Source organism: Colius striatus, chromosome 1 (genome assembly GCF_028858725.1).
Source record: "Colius striatus isolate bColStr4 chromosome 1, bColStr4.1.hap1, whole genome shotgun sequence".
NCBI classification, from domain to species: Eukaryota; Metazoa; Chordata; class Aves; order Coliiformes; family Coliidae; genus Colius; species Colius striatus.
Genome location: NC_084759.1, coordinates 204,855,446 through 204,869,639, shown reverse-complemented (window position 1 = coordinate 204,869,639; position 14,194 = coordinate 204,855,446). Strand labels below are relative to the sequence as shown.

The 14,194-nt window shown below is 47.4% G+C and overlaps 1 protein-coding gene across 1 annotated transcript in view; it reads left to right on the top strand.

Moving 5' to 3' along the window:
* Positions 1 to 205: 205 nt before the first annotated feature.
* The window catches only part of PLXNA4 (plexin A4), a 453,732-nt gene continuing 439,743 nt past the window's right edge, over positions 206 to 14,194 (top strand). The window contains exon 1 of the mRNA XM_061989565.1: positions 206 to 1,384. Coding sequence (XP_061845549.1) covers positions 206 to 1,384 — 1,179 coding nt within the window. The remainder of the gene's footprint in view (positions 1,385 to 14,194) is intronic.

Below are 14,194 nucleotides of genomic sequence, written 5' to 3'. Positions count from 1 at the left end.
GACGAGAAAGGGAGGATTAGCAATTAAATGCACTCTGATGATGGCACGGTTGTGAAGGAGGGAGGAGGAAGGAATACTCCATAGTAATGTACTTTTGTTTTCTTTTCTCTTTGCTTGTAGGACAAAATCTGCCAGGGAATTGGTGTTTTGAAGACTCTTACAGCTTTTAATCCTCGTTCCCTTGGGAATACAAACATTTCTAATCATGTCACTGGCCATGTGGAAATGGACTTGCCTGGTTTCTCACCTCCTGCTCTCCACCACAGTCTCGCCTCTTAGTAGGCAGCAGCCACTCCATCCAAAGAGGCCCTTCATCACTTTCACTGGAGACCAAGCAGAGGGAAACTTCAACCACTTGGTGGTTGATGAAAGAACTGGGCACATTTACCTGGGAGCTGTCAACAGGATCTACAAACTCTCCAGTGACCTGAAGGTCCTGGTGACCCACCAGACTGGTCCTGATGATGATAATCCCAAGTGTTATCCTCCCAGGATAGTCCAAACCTGCAACGAACCCTTGACACCCACTAACAATATAAACAAAATGCTCCTCATAGACTACAAGGAGAATCGATTGATAGCCTGTGGGAGCCTTTACCAGGGCATTTGCAAGCTTTTAAGGCTGGATGACCTCTTCAAGCTGGGAGAGCCCTTCCACAAGAAGGAGCATTACCTCTCTGGGGTGAATGAGAGTGGCTCTGTTTTTGGAGTCATTGTTTCTTACAGCAACATGGATGACAAGTTGTTCATTGCCACTGCTGTGGATGGCAAACCTGAGTATTTCCCCACTATTTCCAGCAGAAAGCTCACCAAGAACTCCGAGGCAGATGGAATGTTTGCATATGTCTTTCATGATGAGTTTGTGGCCTCTATGATCAAGATCCCCTCAGACACCTTTACCATCATCCCTGACTTTGATATCTACTACATCTATGGCTTCAGCAGTGGAAACTTCGTCTATTTCCTGACCCTGCAGCCTGAGATGATCTCACCACCTGGCTCCACCACGAAGGAGCAGGTTTATACCTCCAAGCTGGTCAGGCTTTGTAAGGAGGACACTGCCTTTAACTCCTATGTTGAGGTGCCCATCGGCTGTGAGAAGAATGGGGTGGAGTATCGGTTGCTCCAGGCAGCCTACTTGTCTAAGGCTGGAGCCATCTTGGCAAAGTCTTTGGGTGTTGGCCCTGAGGATGATATTCTCTTCACAGTCTTCTCCAAGGGGCAGAAAAGGAAGATGAAGTCCTTGGATGAGTCTGCTCTTTGCATCTTTGTCCTGAAAAAGATCAACGATCGCATCAAGGACCGACTGCAGTCCTGCTACAGGGGAGAGGGGACGTTAGATCTGGCCTGGCTCAAAGTCAAGGACATCCCCTGTAGCAGTGCGGTAAGTGAAGCCCCTAAAGCACCTCCTCATGTGCTCAGAGATCTTAAAGCATGGCTCAACAGTTAGAGCAGGGACCAAAGAATTGGCACTGCCTCATCCCAGTCTTGCTCTGGCCTGCAGCTCACCACACTGCTTAATTTACCCAGTTGATGCCTCAGTTTGCTTATGGACAGGCTGAGGAAGGTATCACTTTCTGACCTACCCAGGCATGCTGTGTTTGTTGATAAACTAAGCCAAGGGGGCTTGACATCTTTAGAAGACTTTTGCCTGTTGTAGCTACCTCACTGTGCAATTTGTTAGGGGTGAAATCACATTTCCTTGAGCAGCCTTGGCTCAAACCTAAACCAGAACAAGACCTAGATAATGTCAATGGCTTGTGCTGGTTTCTGCATCTTCTCCTGTAGTTTTATTTCCCTGGAGTGGAGTCACAGCAGGATTTGCTCAGGGAGATTTGTGAAGCCAGGGCTTCATTTCTTCTAGGGCTGACAAGCACTGATCATTAACCATCAAAGTCCCTCATCTTCTGGTTTCCAGACAGCTCTGTGTTGCCTCTGCACTGAAAAATTAAGGCCTGGCTGCAGATCAAGGATTAAATGCTGCAAGATTTAAGGGCAGGATCAGGGAAGAGGCTGGTCTACCTGACCTACAAAAGGTCTTAGGAAGTCATTTTAGGTTATTCTGTCTGTTCACTAAAGTGTCATTGCAGGAACCTGCATCAGCCCCACCAGCACACATCTGGCTTTGATACTGTGCACAGAAATCAGCATTACAGCCAGCACTGCACCCAGGCTGCTGTAACAGCTGCTTCTCTGGGCTTTGATTTCCTTCCTTAATTTGCTCTTTCAAGTGAGAGGCAAGTTGAAGTCTGAGCAGAGGGAATATGGAGAAACACCAAAGCTCTCTCCTGGCCCATAATCTCAAGGCAGTCAGAACCTGGGATGTGGCATTGCTCTGGCTTTCCTTTGTACTCAAGCCTCCTTTGCTGGGGGGTCCCTGGTGCTGTTCTTTTGCAGGACAAGGATGGACCAAGATGAAGGCAGGGGGACATTTCCTTGCAGGGATGCTGACCCTGTATTTCCTTGCCCTAATTCTCCCTTACACCAATGCCTTCAGCATCGTAGCTTGACCTTGCACTGCTTCCCATCTCCCACACTAAATATATGGAGGGATATTTTAGTTGGGATCTCTTCTACCTAGACCTACAAAGCTCCCTATGGAATGTTGCACAGGGAGAAAGGCTGTGCCCAAGTGGCTTTGACTTGTTTTTGTTCAGCCTCAAGACCTCTGCACATTCAAAGAGCTGCCTTTAGCTTTCACCTGGGAGCTTCCCACTAGAGTTTCTTTCCTGGGCTGTTGAGCCTGTCCATGCATTTGCAAATCTGCTCTGCTTGTGCTCCTTGCCAACGTTTGCAATACTAGATCTCTTAAATCAGAAGGTCTGAAACCTGTCACCTGGCTTCTGTATCTTTAGACAGGAACAAAAAAGTCAACAGCTTTCTTTTTGCCTTTGAGGTGGGTCCTAGACCAGTAAGACTGATATGTCAGATCACATTTGGAGGGATAGAACTGTTGGGGCTGGCAAGAGGACAAGAAGCCAGGGACTGGGTGACGCAGCAGGAAAACCTGTTAGAGTATATTTGTGACTGCATTTCTTCACTGTGAATCAGAGATGCTAATACTTTCCAGCTGGAGAAAGAGCCTGGAGATCCATAAAGAAAAGACAGGAGTCTGAAAAGTGTAATTGCTTAAATGAGTCTTCTTAGAGCTGCTGGCAAGCCCTGTCTGAGATCAGCTGTGCTGCCCGAGGGAAGAGATATTAGTGACTTGGCTGCTGTAAGGATTGCAGAGTCCAGCTGCTAAGCTTGGAAAATATTTGATGGTTGCTGAAGTATTTTGGAGCCTGGATATATGTCTGTGAGGGCCTCATCTCTTTTGCTGATGTCCTGCTTGCCAACCATCCACCAGCACTGCTGCTCTGCCTCTTAGCACGTGTATTTGAAGCAGCTTTAAAACCAATTACGAAGCCATCAGTGAGACTTTCCCTGGTTTTGTGGGGATGTCAACTGCTGCAAATAGAGCCTTGACCTGAACTGCAGCTCTGCTGCCCTGCTTTCAGCAGATGAAACTCTGCACATGAGCAGATACAGCTGATGTGCTTGGTATTGAGCAGATGTGTAGAGATGAGCCACAGGAAAACCTCACCATTCAGAGAAACACTCTTAGGAGATATAGTGCATCTTTTCTTTGTGGTATTAACTGTAGGACTACAGACTGTGGAGCTGGGCTTGCTGCATTGTCCTCTCATGCTGGTGATGGTCAGGTCTGCCTTTTGGTAACATTTTTCTAATAGGATGACACCTGACTCAAAGAGGAGCCACGTGTTATGATGCTTCTGCTCCTTCTTTGGGGTAATCCTTGCTCAAGGCCACTTCAGAGCAAGAGGAGTCTCTTGGGGACCATTCCCAGCATTCCTAGCCTGTAATATGCACATACATGATTACAGGGATGTGGGGGCACAGTGCACTTGGCTGGAGCAGTACAGTGCAAAGTTTGCAGCTTCTCTGATCAGGCAGTTTTGTTGGTGCAGCTGGAAATGGGAAAGTTGAGGTCAGGTAGGACCTGACAGCAAGTTTGGCTGGATGTACTGTGTCTCACAGTCAGTGGGTCTCCAGATGACTTGCAGGGTTGGATGTCCTGGAGATTTGTCATGGTCTGGTTTATAAACCCATTGTGAAGGCAAGTGACAGATACAGAGCTGTGTAATGAGCCTATGCATCTCTCCTGCTGCCACATGTGCATGTTGCAGATGTTAGTAATGGGATGGAAGAATTCCCAGAATGGGAAATATAAAAGCCTAGAGATGCATGGAAGATCCTCAGTATTCATTCCTCCCCTGTCTCTGTGTTAGAGCTGTTCTATTCATCTTCAGCATAAATCAGGACAAAAAATGATGGATTTTTATGTCTGGACAGTTGATTTGCAAATTGGTGACATCCACTCAGGTGATGAACAGTTCCAGGTAACACTTTTCTGCTTTTCCTCTCTGCAAATACAGGATAATAGCTTATATTTAAAGAGTACACTTGACCCCAAATGCTTTAAAATTCATATAATCAGAGAAAAATGAGGCTGCAAAAAAAAGAGAAGAGTCTTATGAGGTCATCTGATTTGCCCTTCTGCCCTACTTAGAACATTTCTGACAGATGTTTGTCTCACCTGTTCTTAACCTCCAGAGATGGAGATTCCTCTCTCTCCCTACACTATCTGTCTTTACTGCTAAGAAGCCTTTCCTCATGGGTAATCTAAATCTCCTCTCCTGATACTGAAGCCACTCCTACTTACATAGCTACAGAGAGCAGCCTCATCCCCTTTGGCTATCCAGCAGGGATACTGTGTGTCACCAAAATGTGACTGCTTCTGTGGTGCATCAATGTAAGGAGCACAGGGAGTGAGGCTGTTTGGTCATGGGGAGCATTGGCAGAAGCAAAGGCTGTTCTGGAGGGCAAAAATAGGCTTGTTAAACCAGAAACCAATCTTCATGATGGGTAAATAAGGCTGTGGTTTGAATATGCTCCCTAATCTTTCATTGAACTGTTGATGGAGCTGGGAAATGCTGGATTTCTTTAAGAAAGGAAAAGGCAGTGTGGGAGGAAGATGGAGATGTAAATGGGCCATTTTGGTACAGCACAATCATTGGGGGATTTGTTGGTTTCCATTACCATGGAATAGGATTAACAATAGGTGAATTTGAAGCCCAGTGACAATTTCATTACTGGGATGCTCTGTAGTGGAGGCAGGGGAGCCTTCTCCTCTAGCCTGGGGAGCAGCCTGGTGAGCTGCTGTGTAGGATGTGTTCCTGTGCAACCTGATCTAGGTGGACCTGCTTGAGCAGGGAGGTACCATTCTGTGCTTCTGTGGCATACAAGCATAGATGAAGAAGAGGAGAGTATTAGAGAGTGATCCTAAAGCATCATGAGGCCTGCTGGAGAGATGCAAGAGGAATGGGGGTCCTTGATGAAGCTTTGGCTCACAATGAAATCTCAAAGACAATTGATGTGTGATCCTGGCTGTCAGCTCTCCTGGAAGGTCCTGGTGCTCTCATCAACCTAATCCACCCCACAGCATCACCTGCTGCTCTGCAGCCCAACAGACTCCAGTCCCTGAAATGAAAAGGTGTCACCTCCATCACTGCAGCTTTGGCTGGATACAGAGTGCAAATATCTGTTTGAGATAATCAAAATGTCTGTCCCCAACTACCACCTGTCTGCTGCCTTTTGCTGGTATTTTCTTTTCCTTTTGGCAGGAAATAGAGTTTGACTGTTTCAATTACTGTATTCAGCCTCTTCCTGTTTTTCATGGCAACGTTGTCACTTGGGGGAGAAAAGAAATGTTTTTGAAGCTGACCAGCCAACAAAAGGCCTTGTGTAAAGAGCTGGACCATGTTTTTCCAACACTTTGCTGACAGAGGGCAGGTGAATTAGATGTCTGGGACCTGTCACTGTCTAAGAAATGACTTTGTGAAGGCTTCCTAAAGCTTCAAGGCAAACCTACATCAGTAATGCCTCCAAAGATCTTTGCAGATACTGGTGCCTAGATCCTGTATTTATATATCTATCTATATTCATCTATTTCTCATCTATTCCTACTCCTTCCTGCTTTCCTATAAACAGTCCATTTCATGCTTTTCCTCTTCCTTCTTGCATTTGTTATCACTGCTATGAACAGGACACAGTTCTGACAGAGCACCTCTGAGACACCAAAGTGGAGAGCAGCAATACCCTTGTTTTACAGGAGGGTTGGTTAAGGCATAGTAAAACATAACTTGCAGGGCAGTTGCAGCTCAGGGACTCCCAGATTTTGGATCTCCCAACTGTTGCAGGAAGAGGAAGAAATCATCCTTGCTGTTGTGTTTCTCTCTAACATGGGAGACAGAAAAGCAGGGTCATTTAGGAAGAAGGACATGGGCTGGAGCTGCTTGGAAGAAGGGGCATGTCAAAGAAAACAACCAAATTTACAACTAAACAGCAGGAACTGTCATTCCTAAGTGTCATTTCCTCCATCATTTTCCCTTAAAAGGAAAAGTTTGGGGTGAAAGGGAGTTAACTTTTGCACAGCCCTTGAGAAGAGGAACGTGTGGATGGAGCACTATGTGACAGTGCTGCTTTGACATTTTGCTCACACACAGCCTCTGCCCATTTCTCTTGGCTGGTATGTGAGCCTGCTGCTTTCCCAGGGGAGTGATTCAGTCACAGGAATGAGCTATCAGTTTCATTAGACCTCATAGTGTCCCTGCTTGCCAGTCAGGCTATCCCTAAGTAAATCTCTGTGGGGGTCAGTGCCACTTGTGCTCACACAATAGGTCTTTTTGTTCCTCTCTGCTGGATAGAGCATGCACAAGGGTTCTGAGTCCATGTCTTTACTCCAAATTATACAGGGCTCATGTCTCTGATCCAAAGGGCTCATGGTCAGTTGAGGTCAATTCTTGGTCAACTTTTAACAGGGCTTTCTTCTTCTTCCTCTGAAGATAGAAATAAGAGCAGAAACCAATAAAAAAGAGACAAGACAGTGCAGCCTGTGAAAGGACAGTAGCCTCAACATGGGAATGCCTCTCTGGGAATGCTCACTGGAGGCTCAGAGATGGAGCAAACAGGCTTAATGCTGCCAGCTCTGTATTTGTGTAGTTGGCCACATCAGTTTGTGTTGGATGGGAGCATGTGTGCCTGTGTGCAGAGCGTGTTGTCAGACTTGCTGAGCCCATCAACTTTGATAAGAGGCAACAAGCTTCCTCCTGCTGATGCTTGGAGCTGGAGTGAAGAGAGAGGGCTTCACCTTGGGACTCAATATGAACAAGGGGTAGGGTGCTGGCTTAGACTTGCAGCAGATGGGATTTGCAAATGTTCCTTATGCACCTCCCCACTCATTTCTCCATTTTCAACAGGCTTCATGTTGTGGTTCAAGCCCAGTTGGCCACAAAGCACCTTGCAGCATTTTCTCAGCCCCCCTCACACACCACTCCACCTTCCATAGGATGGTGGAGGCCCCAGTGAGATGGGAAGAGAAAAAATAACCAAGGGCCTTGTGGGTGGAGAAAAGGGAGGGTTCACTGCAGCACAAGGGGCAGGGAATGGAGGTGATCAATTCATCACAAAAAGTCTCTACCCCTTCCTTCTCCTCTGAGGACTCCTTGCATTCTTCCCTTGCTCCAACTCAGGGTCCTTCCCACTGGATACAGCCCTTAACAAACCTCTCTAGTGTGAGCTCTTCCCAAGGGCTGCAGCTCCTCACAAACTCCTCCCCATGGGACTCCTTTGTGGCAGCAGAACTCCAGGCACAACCAACACTGCCTCAGCACAGAGTCATAGCCCCAGCAGACACAGTCACTCCCTCTGGCTTGAGATCCTCTGTGCCTACAAATCTCAGCTTCACCACCATCCTCTGTGAATCACTAGAGAATAGCTTCCACCTCATCATGGGGTGTAGGTAGAGAGGCTCTGCTCCAGCACACCTCCTCCTCACTGACCTTGGGTTCTGCACAACCACTTCTCCCTCATCTAACTCCTTCCACCATCTCCCAGAGAGAACAACCCTCCCCTTCCAGCTTCTTCTTAAAAAGTGATTGTGGAGGTGCTCAGTTGGCTCAGCCCCACAAGTGGGTCTGATTCAGAGCCAGGGAGAGTTTTGAGCAGCTTCTTGCAGGGGCCACTGCTACAGCCCCTTCCCCATTACTAGAAACAGCTCCACATAAACCCATGACACCTGCCCACCATCTCCTCTGCAAAGCTATCTGTACTCTGGGATGAAAGACACTTCATCAGAGAGAAATATCATCTTCTCTTGCTACATGAGGCAGCTCAGGTGAAAGTGGAGCAGGCAGCTCTCTCCAGGGACACAACTGGTATTTCTCAGGATTACTGCCAGTGATGGAAGTGAGCAGAGATGTCTGGGGCTGTGCTCCTCAGGCTAATGGAGAGCAGCTGAGTTCAAATCTAATACCAATTTGGGCAAGGTCCTGGTCCCTCTGTAACTGGAATGAGGAAAGTCTCCCCACCTCCGTCTCTGTGAGGTGACTAGCAGGCTCATTAACTAATTAGCACTAACTCATTGACTAGCATGCCTAGTGTTCATGCTAGGGACATGACAGTTGGGGTCTAATGGAATTGCAGGAATGGGACCCTTCTGGCTTTTCTATGGAGGTATCTGCTTATGGCTGAGCAGTGCTGGGTGAGCATCTGCATGAGCTCTTAGTTCAGCGTGGGTATAGCTGTTGGCAACATCCCAGTCCTCTGGACATCCTCCAAAGCCCACTGCTTGCTCAAGTGGGTATGCATATGCTAACCTGGTGACAGCTCATTTGCAGGCACTTCTCAGGCACCACGTGGGTTCATCTTCACTTTTTCCTTGGTAGCTGTCCTTCCTCCAAGTGCCACCTCTCTGCTTTCAGCCAGGAGGGATAAGGGCACTTCCCTGCCTCTGTAAAGTGCCCTGCACTCCGTGCAGGGAAAAACAGTGGCTTTAAAGGCCCTAGGGGAGGGAAAAACAAAAACTTAAGCACCTACATCAACTAAAACTCACACTTAAGGGCTGTAAACCAGGGCATAATTGTGCAGAGAGGATGATTGCATTTGAGATATTAAGTATGTTTCTCAGTATTAAACATCTGTCCTTGAGAGGATACTTCCAGCTCAATGTGCATGCAAAAAATAATGCTGGTGGGGATTTATTACATCCTTATCACACCCCTACCCTGCAACTTCTCCTTCCAAACTCCCCATTCGTTGTCCTGGGGGTGTGGAGGGGAAAAAAAACCCATGTTTTGGAAACAATCCCATTCTCAAGACCATTTATTTACTTCCTAAGCATAAAGCAAGAGGACACCCTATGCCTTTAAGTGGCTGGGTGCCAAACCAGTGCTGTTCTCTCCCAGCTCCTCGTGTCTGCTTGACCCTGCTCACACAAAATATTCATTGAGGATGGAGCAGAGTCCAAGGCTGCTGTGTTGCTGTTATGTCTGAGATATTTCAGGCACAGCTCCCTCCCCCACTATCAGTCTCATCTCTGGACCATCTTGACTCTGCCTGAGCAGCTCAGCATCTCTCAGCATCAGGTCCAGGTGCTGGTGATCCCCCTCAGCAGCTGCTTCTGCAGGTGAGCAAAGTGGCAGCTTCTCCATCGCTGCTTGTGTCGTTTGCCTGCACCTCTTGCCACGTGAACAATTGGATTTGTTCCTGGGACTGATTTTTGCTGCTTCTCCTGCCAGATACCCAGGCTGTTTTCTTCTGTGGTCGAGCCCTGCGGTTGCCCTTGCATTTTTGCTCCATGTGATATCCTCCCATCCTCTTCCATGCCCAGAGATCAGATCCTTAGCAAACCTGACCTCGTATTGCCTTGCCAGGAGGTCTCCTTGTGAGCTGAGGGGAATGTTTGTGCAACAGTGATTTGGTTTAAAAAAAAAGGGTAAAGCAGTAAGAAAAACCCAGCAATCCTGGAAGAGCCAGAAGCAAAGTGACTTCAGCTCTCTTTGTGAGCCCAATGCTATTTAAAGCACCTCCGGACTGGGGGCAGGCGAGCATGGGAGTTTGAACAATAATCATTCTGTTGAGGAGGGGGTTGAGGGTATGCTGGATGCAGCATTGCTTTCTGGGCCAAACCCTGCACAGACCCTATCTCACTTCCCTGATGCAATTGTAGCTCTTGGGATGAAATACAGTGCAGTGTCTGTCTTGGTACTTGGGGAATCAGTGAAGATGTTTAATCTTGGAAACAATCTGATCATAGAATCACAGAATGGTAGGAGTTGGGAGGGACCTTTAGAGCTCATCCAGTTCAACCCCCCTGCAGAAGCAGGTCCCACCTAGATCAGGAACGTGTCCAGGTGGGTCCTGAAGACCTCCAAGGAAGGAGCCTCCACACCCTCCCTGGGCAGCCTGGGCCAGGGCTCCCTCACTCTCATGGTGAAATAGTTTTTTCTTATATTTAAGTGGAACTTTTTGTGTTCCAGCTTCATCCCATCACCCCTTGTCCTGTTGCTAGATACCATAGAAAAAAGTGCTGCCCCAACCTCCTGACTCCCACCAGTGAGATATTTGTCACTATTCATGAGCTGCCCCCTCAGTCTCCTCTTCTCCAGACTAAACAGCCCCAGGTCCCACAGCCTTTCCTCAGCAGGAAGATGCTCCAGTCCCCTGAGCATCTTGGTGGCCCTGCACTGGCCTCTCTCCAGCACTTCCCTGTCCCTCTTGAGCTGAGGAGCCCAGAACTGGACACAGGACTCCAGATGAGGCCTCAGTAGGGCAGAGCAGAGGGGGGAGCAGAACTTCCCTCAACCTGCTGCCCACACTCTGCTTGCTGCCCCCAGGCTGCCATTGGCTTCTTGCCCACGAGGGCACGTTGCTGGCTCATGGTCAGTTTATTATCAACCAGCACTCCCAGGTGTGTCTCTGCAGAGCTGCTCTCCAACAGGTCAATCCCCAGCTGCAGGACTCTGTACTTGTCCTTGTTGAACCTGGTGAGGTTCCTCTGTGCCCAGCTCGATGCACATATCTGTTTATAGACATACATAAGACTTTTTTTTTGGGTTTTTTTTCCCCCTGAAATGAGCATTTTCCTCTGATTATCCATATTACATGGAAACATGGGTCCTAGTATATGAGGGAGGAGAATACAGATGTTGGAGGCATCCATCCAGAAACCTGGCTGATAGGAAGATGAAGATGAGAAAGGCTGTTGTACCTACAAAGAGATGTCCAAATCTCATTTGACAATGTTTCTGTCCCAGATACTCCCAGCCTGGAATCTGCATGACTGTGCTAGTATGGGATATGGTTTTGCTGAAAGTTTGTGTGAGAGGCATTTTATTAGCACTGGTCCAGACTTTGGGTAGCATGGCAACAGCTTTGGGAGAAAACAGGGTGATGGCAGAGCCAGTGTGGACCTGGATGGGTAGATACCTCCAAGTTCAGGATGGAACTGGGGACCTGGGTGTCCTGCACACATCTCCCTCTGAAATGTCCTCTTCAGCTTTATTGTAGCAGATAAATGTCAGTGAGTGGATGAATCTGGCTTGCTGAAATGAGGACCTTTATTGCTTCTTCTGCGGATAACTACGTAGGACCCAACAGCTTCCCTGTGCCAACAGCACCCAGTTGCTTCAATTTAGGAGCTAGTAAACATCTCAGCCCCATGGGGTTTTTTTCTGCTGTATGGTGCAGATTCTAATAACACATAAAAGATTTCAAGAAGCACTTGAAACTTGCAGATGTAGGTGCAGCTGAATGGTTGCACCAGACAAAGACACAGAGACCTGTTTCCTCCACGCAGCATTGGAGCTGGCAGAGCTGATGGAGCATGTGGGTGACATTAGATCAGTAGGAACAATATTGTATTTTCCCTGTTTCAATGTCATCACCCAGTTGTTGTCAATGTTCCAAAATATAACAGGATTTGCTCAGCTGATTTATCCCATAAACAAGCGATATTAGCTGGGTGTGCATTTAGATACACAGAGACAGAGAGAGGGGACAGGCAGGCAGAGAGGGAGCATGCAGAAAGGAATAATAAAAACATACTCCTCCTAATGAGGGAATGACCCAGCACTTATCAATGAGTTGGAGCTGTTGGTCAGGATCCAAGAAACACAGGGCTGGGATTGTAATGTTGACCCTGCTTCTGAGGGCTGGATGAAGCCTTCCCCTTGCACAATCACCTCTCTCAGGTGCAGGAGGAGTTTGAGCTTAGTGGCTGGAGTGAATAGAGGCAGCAAGTGAGAGATTTTTCTTTCCAGGGGCTTGTGATGGTGGGACCAGACACAGCTCAGTTCTCCCTGATACAGACATGCAGCCTTGGAGCTTGGCATGACTCTGGGTTATTTAGTGAGCAAGACAGGGCCTCTCCTGCTCAACTGAGCTCTTTCAATTTCCCCATGCTGAAGAGCAGCAGCACACACGTGTCACTCATTACAACACTTACTTACCTTGCTAGGACTGCAGTGAGGCTTAATTAATGCATTTAAGCAGCTCTGGGATCTGCAGGCAAAGGCATTGTCTGCAAGCAAAGCCCCATTGTTGTTCCATGTCCATAGTGCTGTCAGTGCACGTGGCACTTTGTGGCCCAAAGGGTTATTTTGTCCATGCAAAACCCCAATAATTATAGTAATTGTGATTTGTTGAAGAATCTCTGCTGGTGCTGGCATAAAGGAGGCAGCTGGACACTACCAGAGTGGCTTGAGAGTTGTCTTGCAGAAAAGTACCTGGGGGTGTTAATTGACAGAGGGCTGAACATGAGCCAGCAGTGTGCCCAGGTGGCCAAGAAGGCCAGTGGATTCCTGGCCTGGATCAGGAATAGTGTGACCAACAGGACTAAGGAGGTGGTTATCCCCTTGTACTGTGTGCTGGTGAGGCCACACCTCAAATACTGTGTCCTGTTCTGGGCCCCTCGCTACAAGAAGGACATTGAGGTGCTGGAGTGTGTCCAGAGATGGGCAACGAATCTGGTGAAGGGTCTGGAGAACAAATCTTATGAAGAGTAACTGAGGGAGTTGGGGATGTTTAGCCTGGAGAAGAGGAGGCTGAGAGGATATATGGCCACTATAAATACCAGACACAAGGTTGTAGAGAGGTGGTGGTTGATCTCTCAAGTAACGAATGATAGAACACAAGGAAATGGGTTCAAGTTGTACCAGGGAAGGTTTAGGTTGGACATTCTGTGATTAGGAAGAACTTTTACACTGAGAGGGTTATTAACCATTGGAACAGGCTGCCCAGGGAGGTGGTGGAGTCACCATCCCTGGGGATATTCAAAAGACACATAGATGAGGTACTGAGGGATATGGTTTAGTTTAGTGATGGGTTTGGAATTGTGAAGTGAGTGATTGGACTCAATGATCTTAAAGGTCTTTTCCAACTAATGATTCTATATTTCTATCTGGCAAGGTGCTGATGTGCATCACTGGAATGAAGGGTGCCTGGCAGCTGCCAGAAATGCTCCAGAAGTGTAGATTTAACCATTCTTCTTCCAGCAAGTATTGGGACACAACGAGCCAGGCAGATTGCATGTGAAAGGAAGGGAAGGTCAGCAAGAGAAGGCTCCTACATCCTTCATGCAATGTACAGCAATGACGGTGTTGGGAGACCTTACAAGAGCCCTATAGTGTGGCTGTGGTGCCCATCTGGTGAAGATGGACATGAGAGTTTGGTACTTGGGGAAGAGAATGTCCCTTTGTTAGTTGTCTCTATTGGATGTACATGCCTGAGAGAAACCCATGTTATGGTAAGAATGGTCAGGATTATGAGGCATAGCTGACAGAGGACAGACCTCTAGTGTCTTCTTATATCTCTTTCATGACTGTAGTTGATGTTTCCAGTAGTTTGTTATGTGGACAACCTTTGGCTGATCATAGAAATATAACATCCCTTCAGATAAAATGCAGTGGCTGTGGAAGACTTTTTCTCTCAAAGCTGTCTTTCTGCCTACACAAAAATCATTCTCACTGAAGATTTTTCTCTCCCTGGGACTTTTACTCCCTACCTCAGCTACAGCAGCACCAGAGGAAGCTGGTGCTACTGTGTCTCAGGTGTGTAACACAGCTTTGCTGCAGGAATATGTTCTTACAGAAGAGCTCTAGCAGCTTATTTGATCAATACTTCACTTTGGAAAAAAAAGCCCCTAAATGCTTATTTGCCCAGCAGACCATGGTGGTTTCAAAGGCAGAGTTTCCATGTTCAACAATATCTTTACTTTTAGGGGGTGTGAAAAAATATAAGTGGGGTTTTTTTTAAAGCTCATGGTAAGCACTGAGCTGAGAGCCACAGAGAT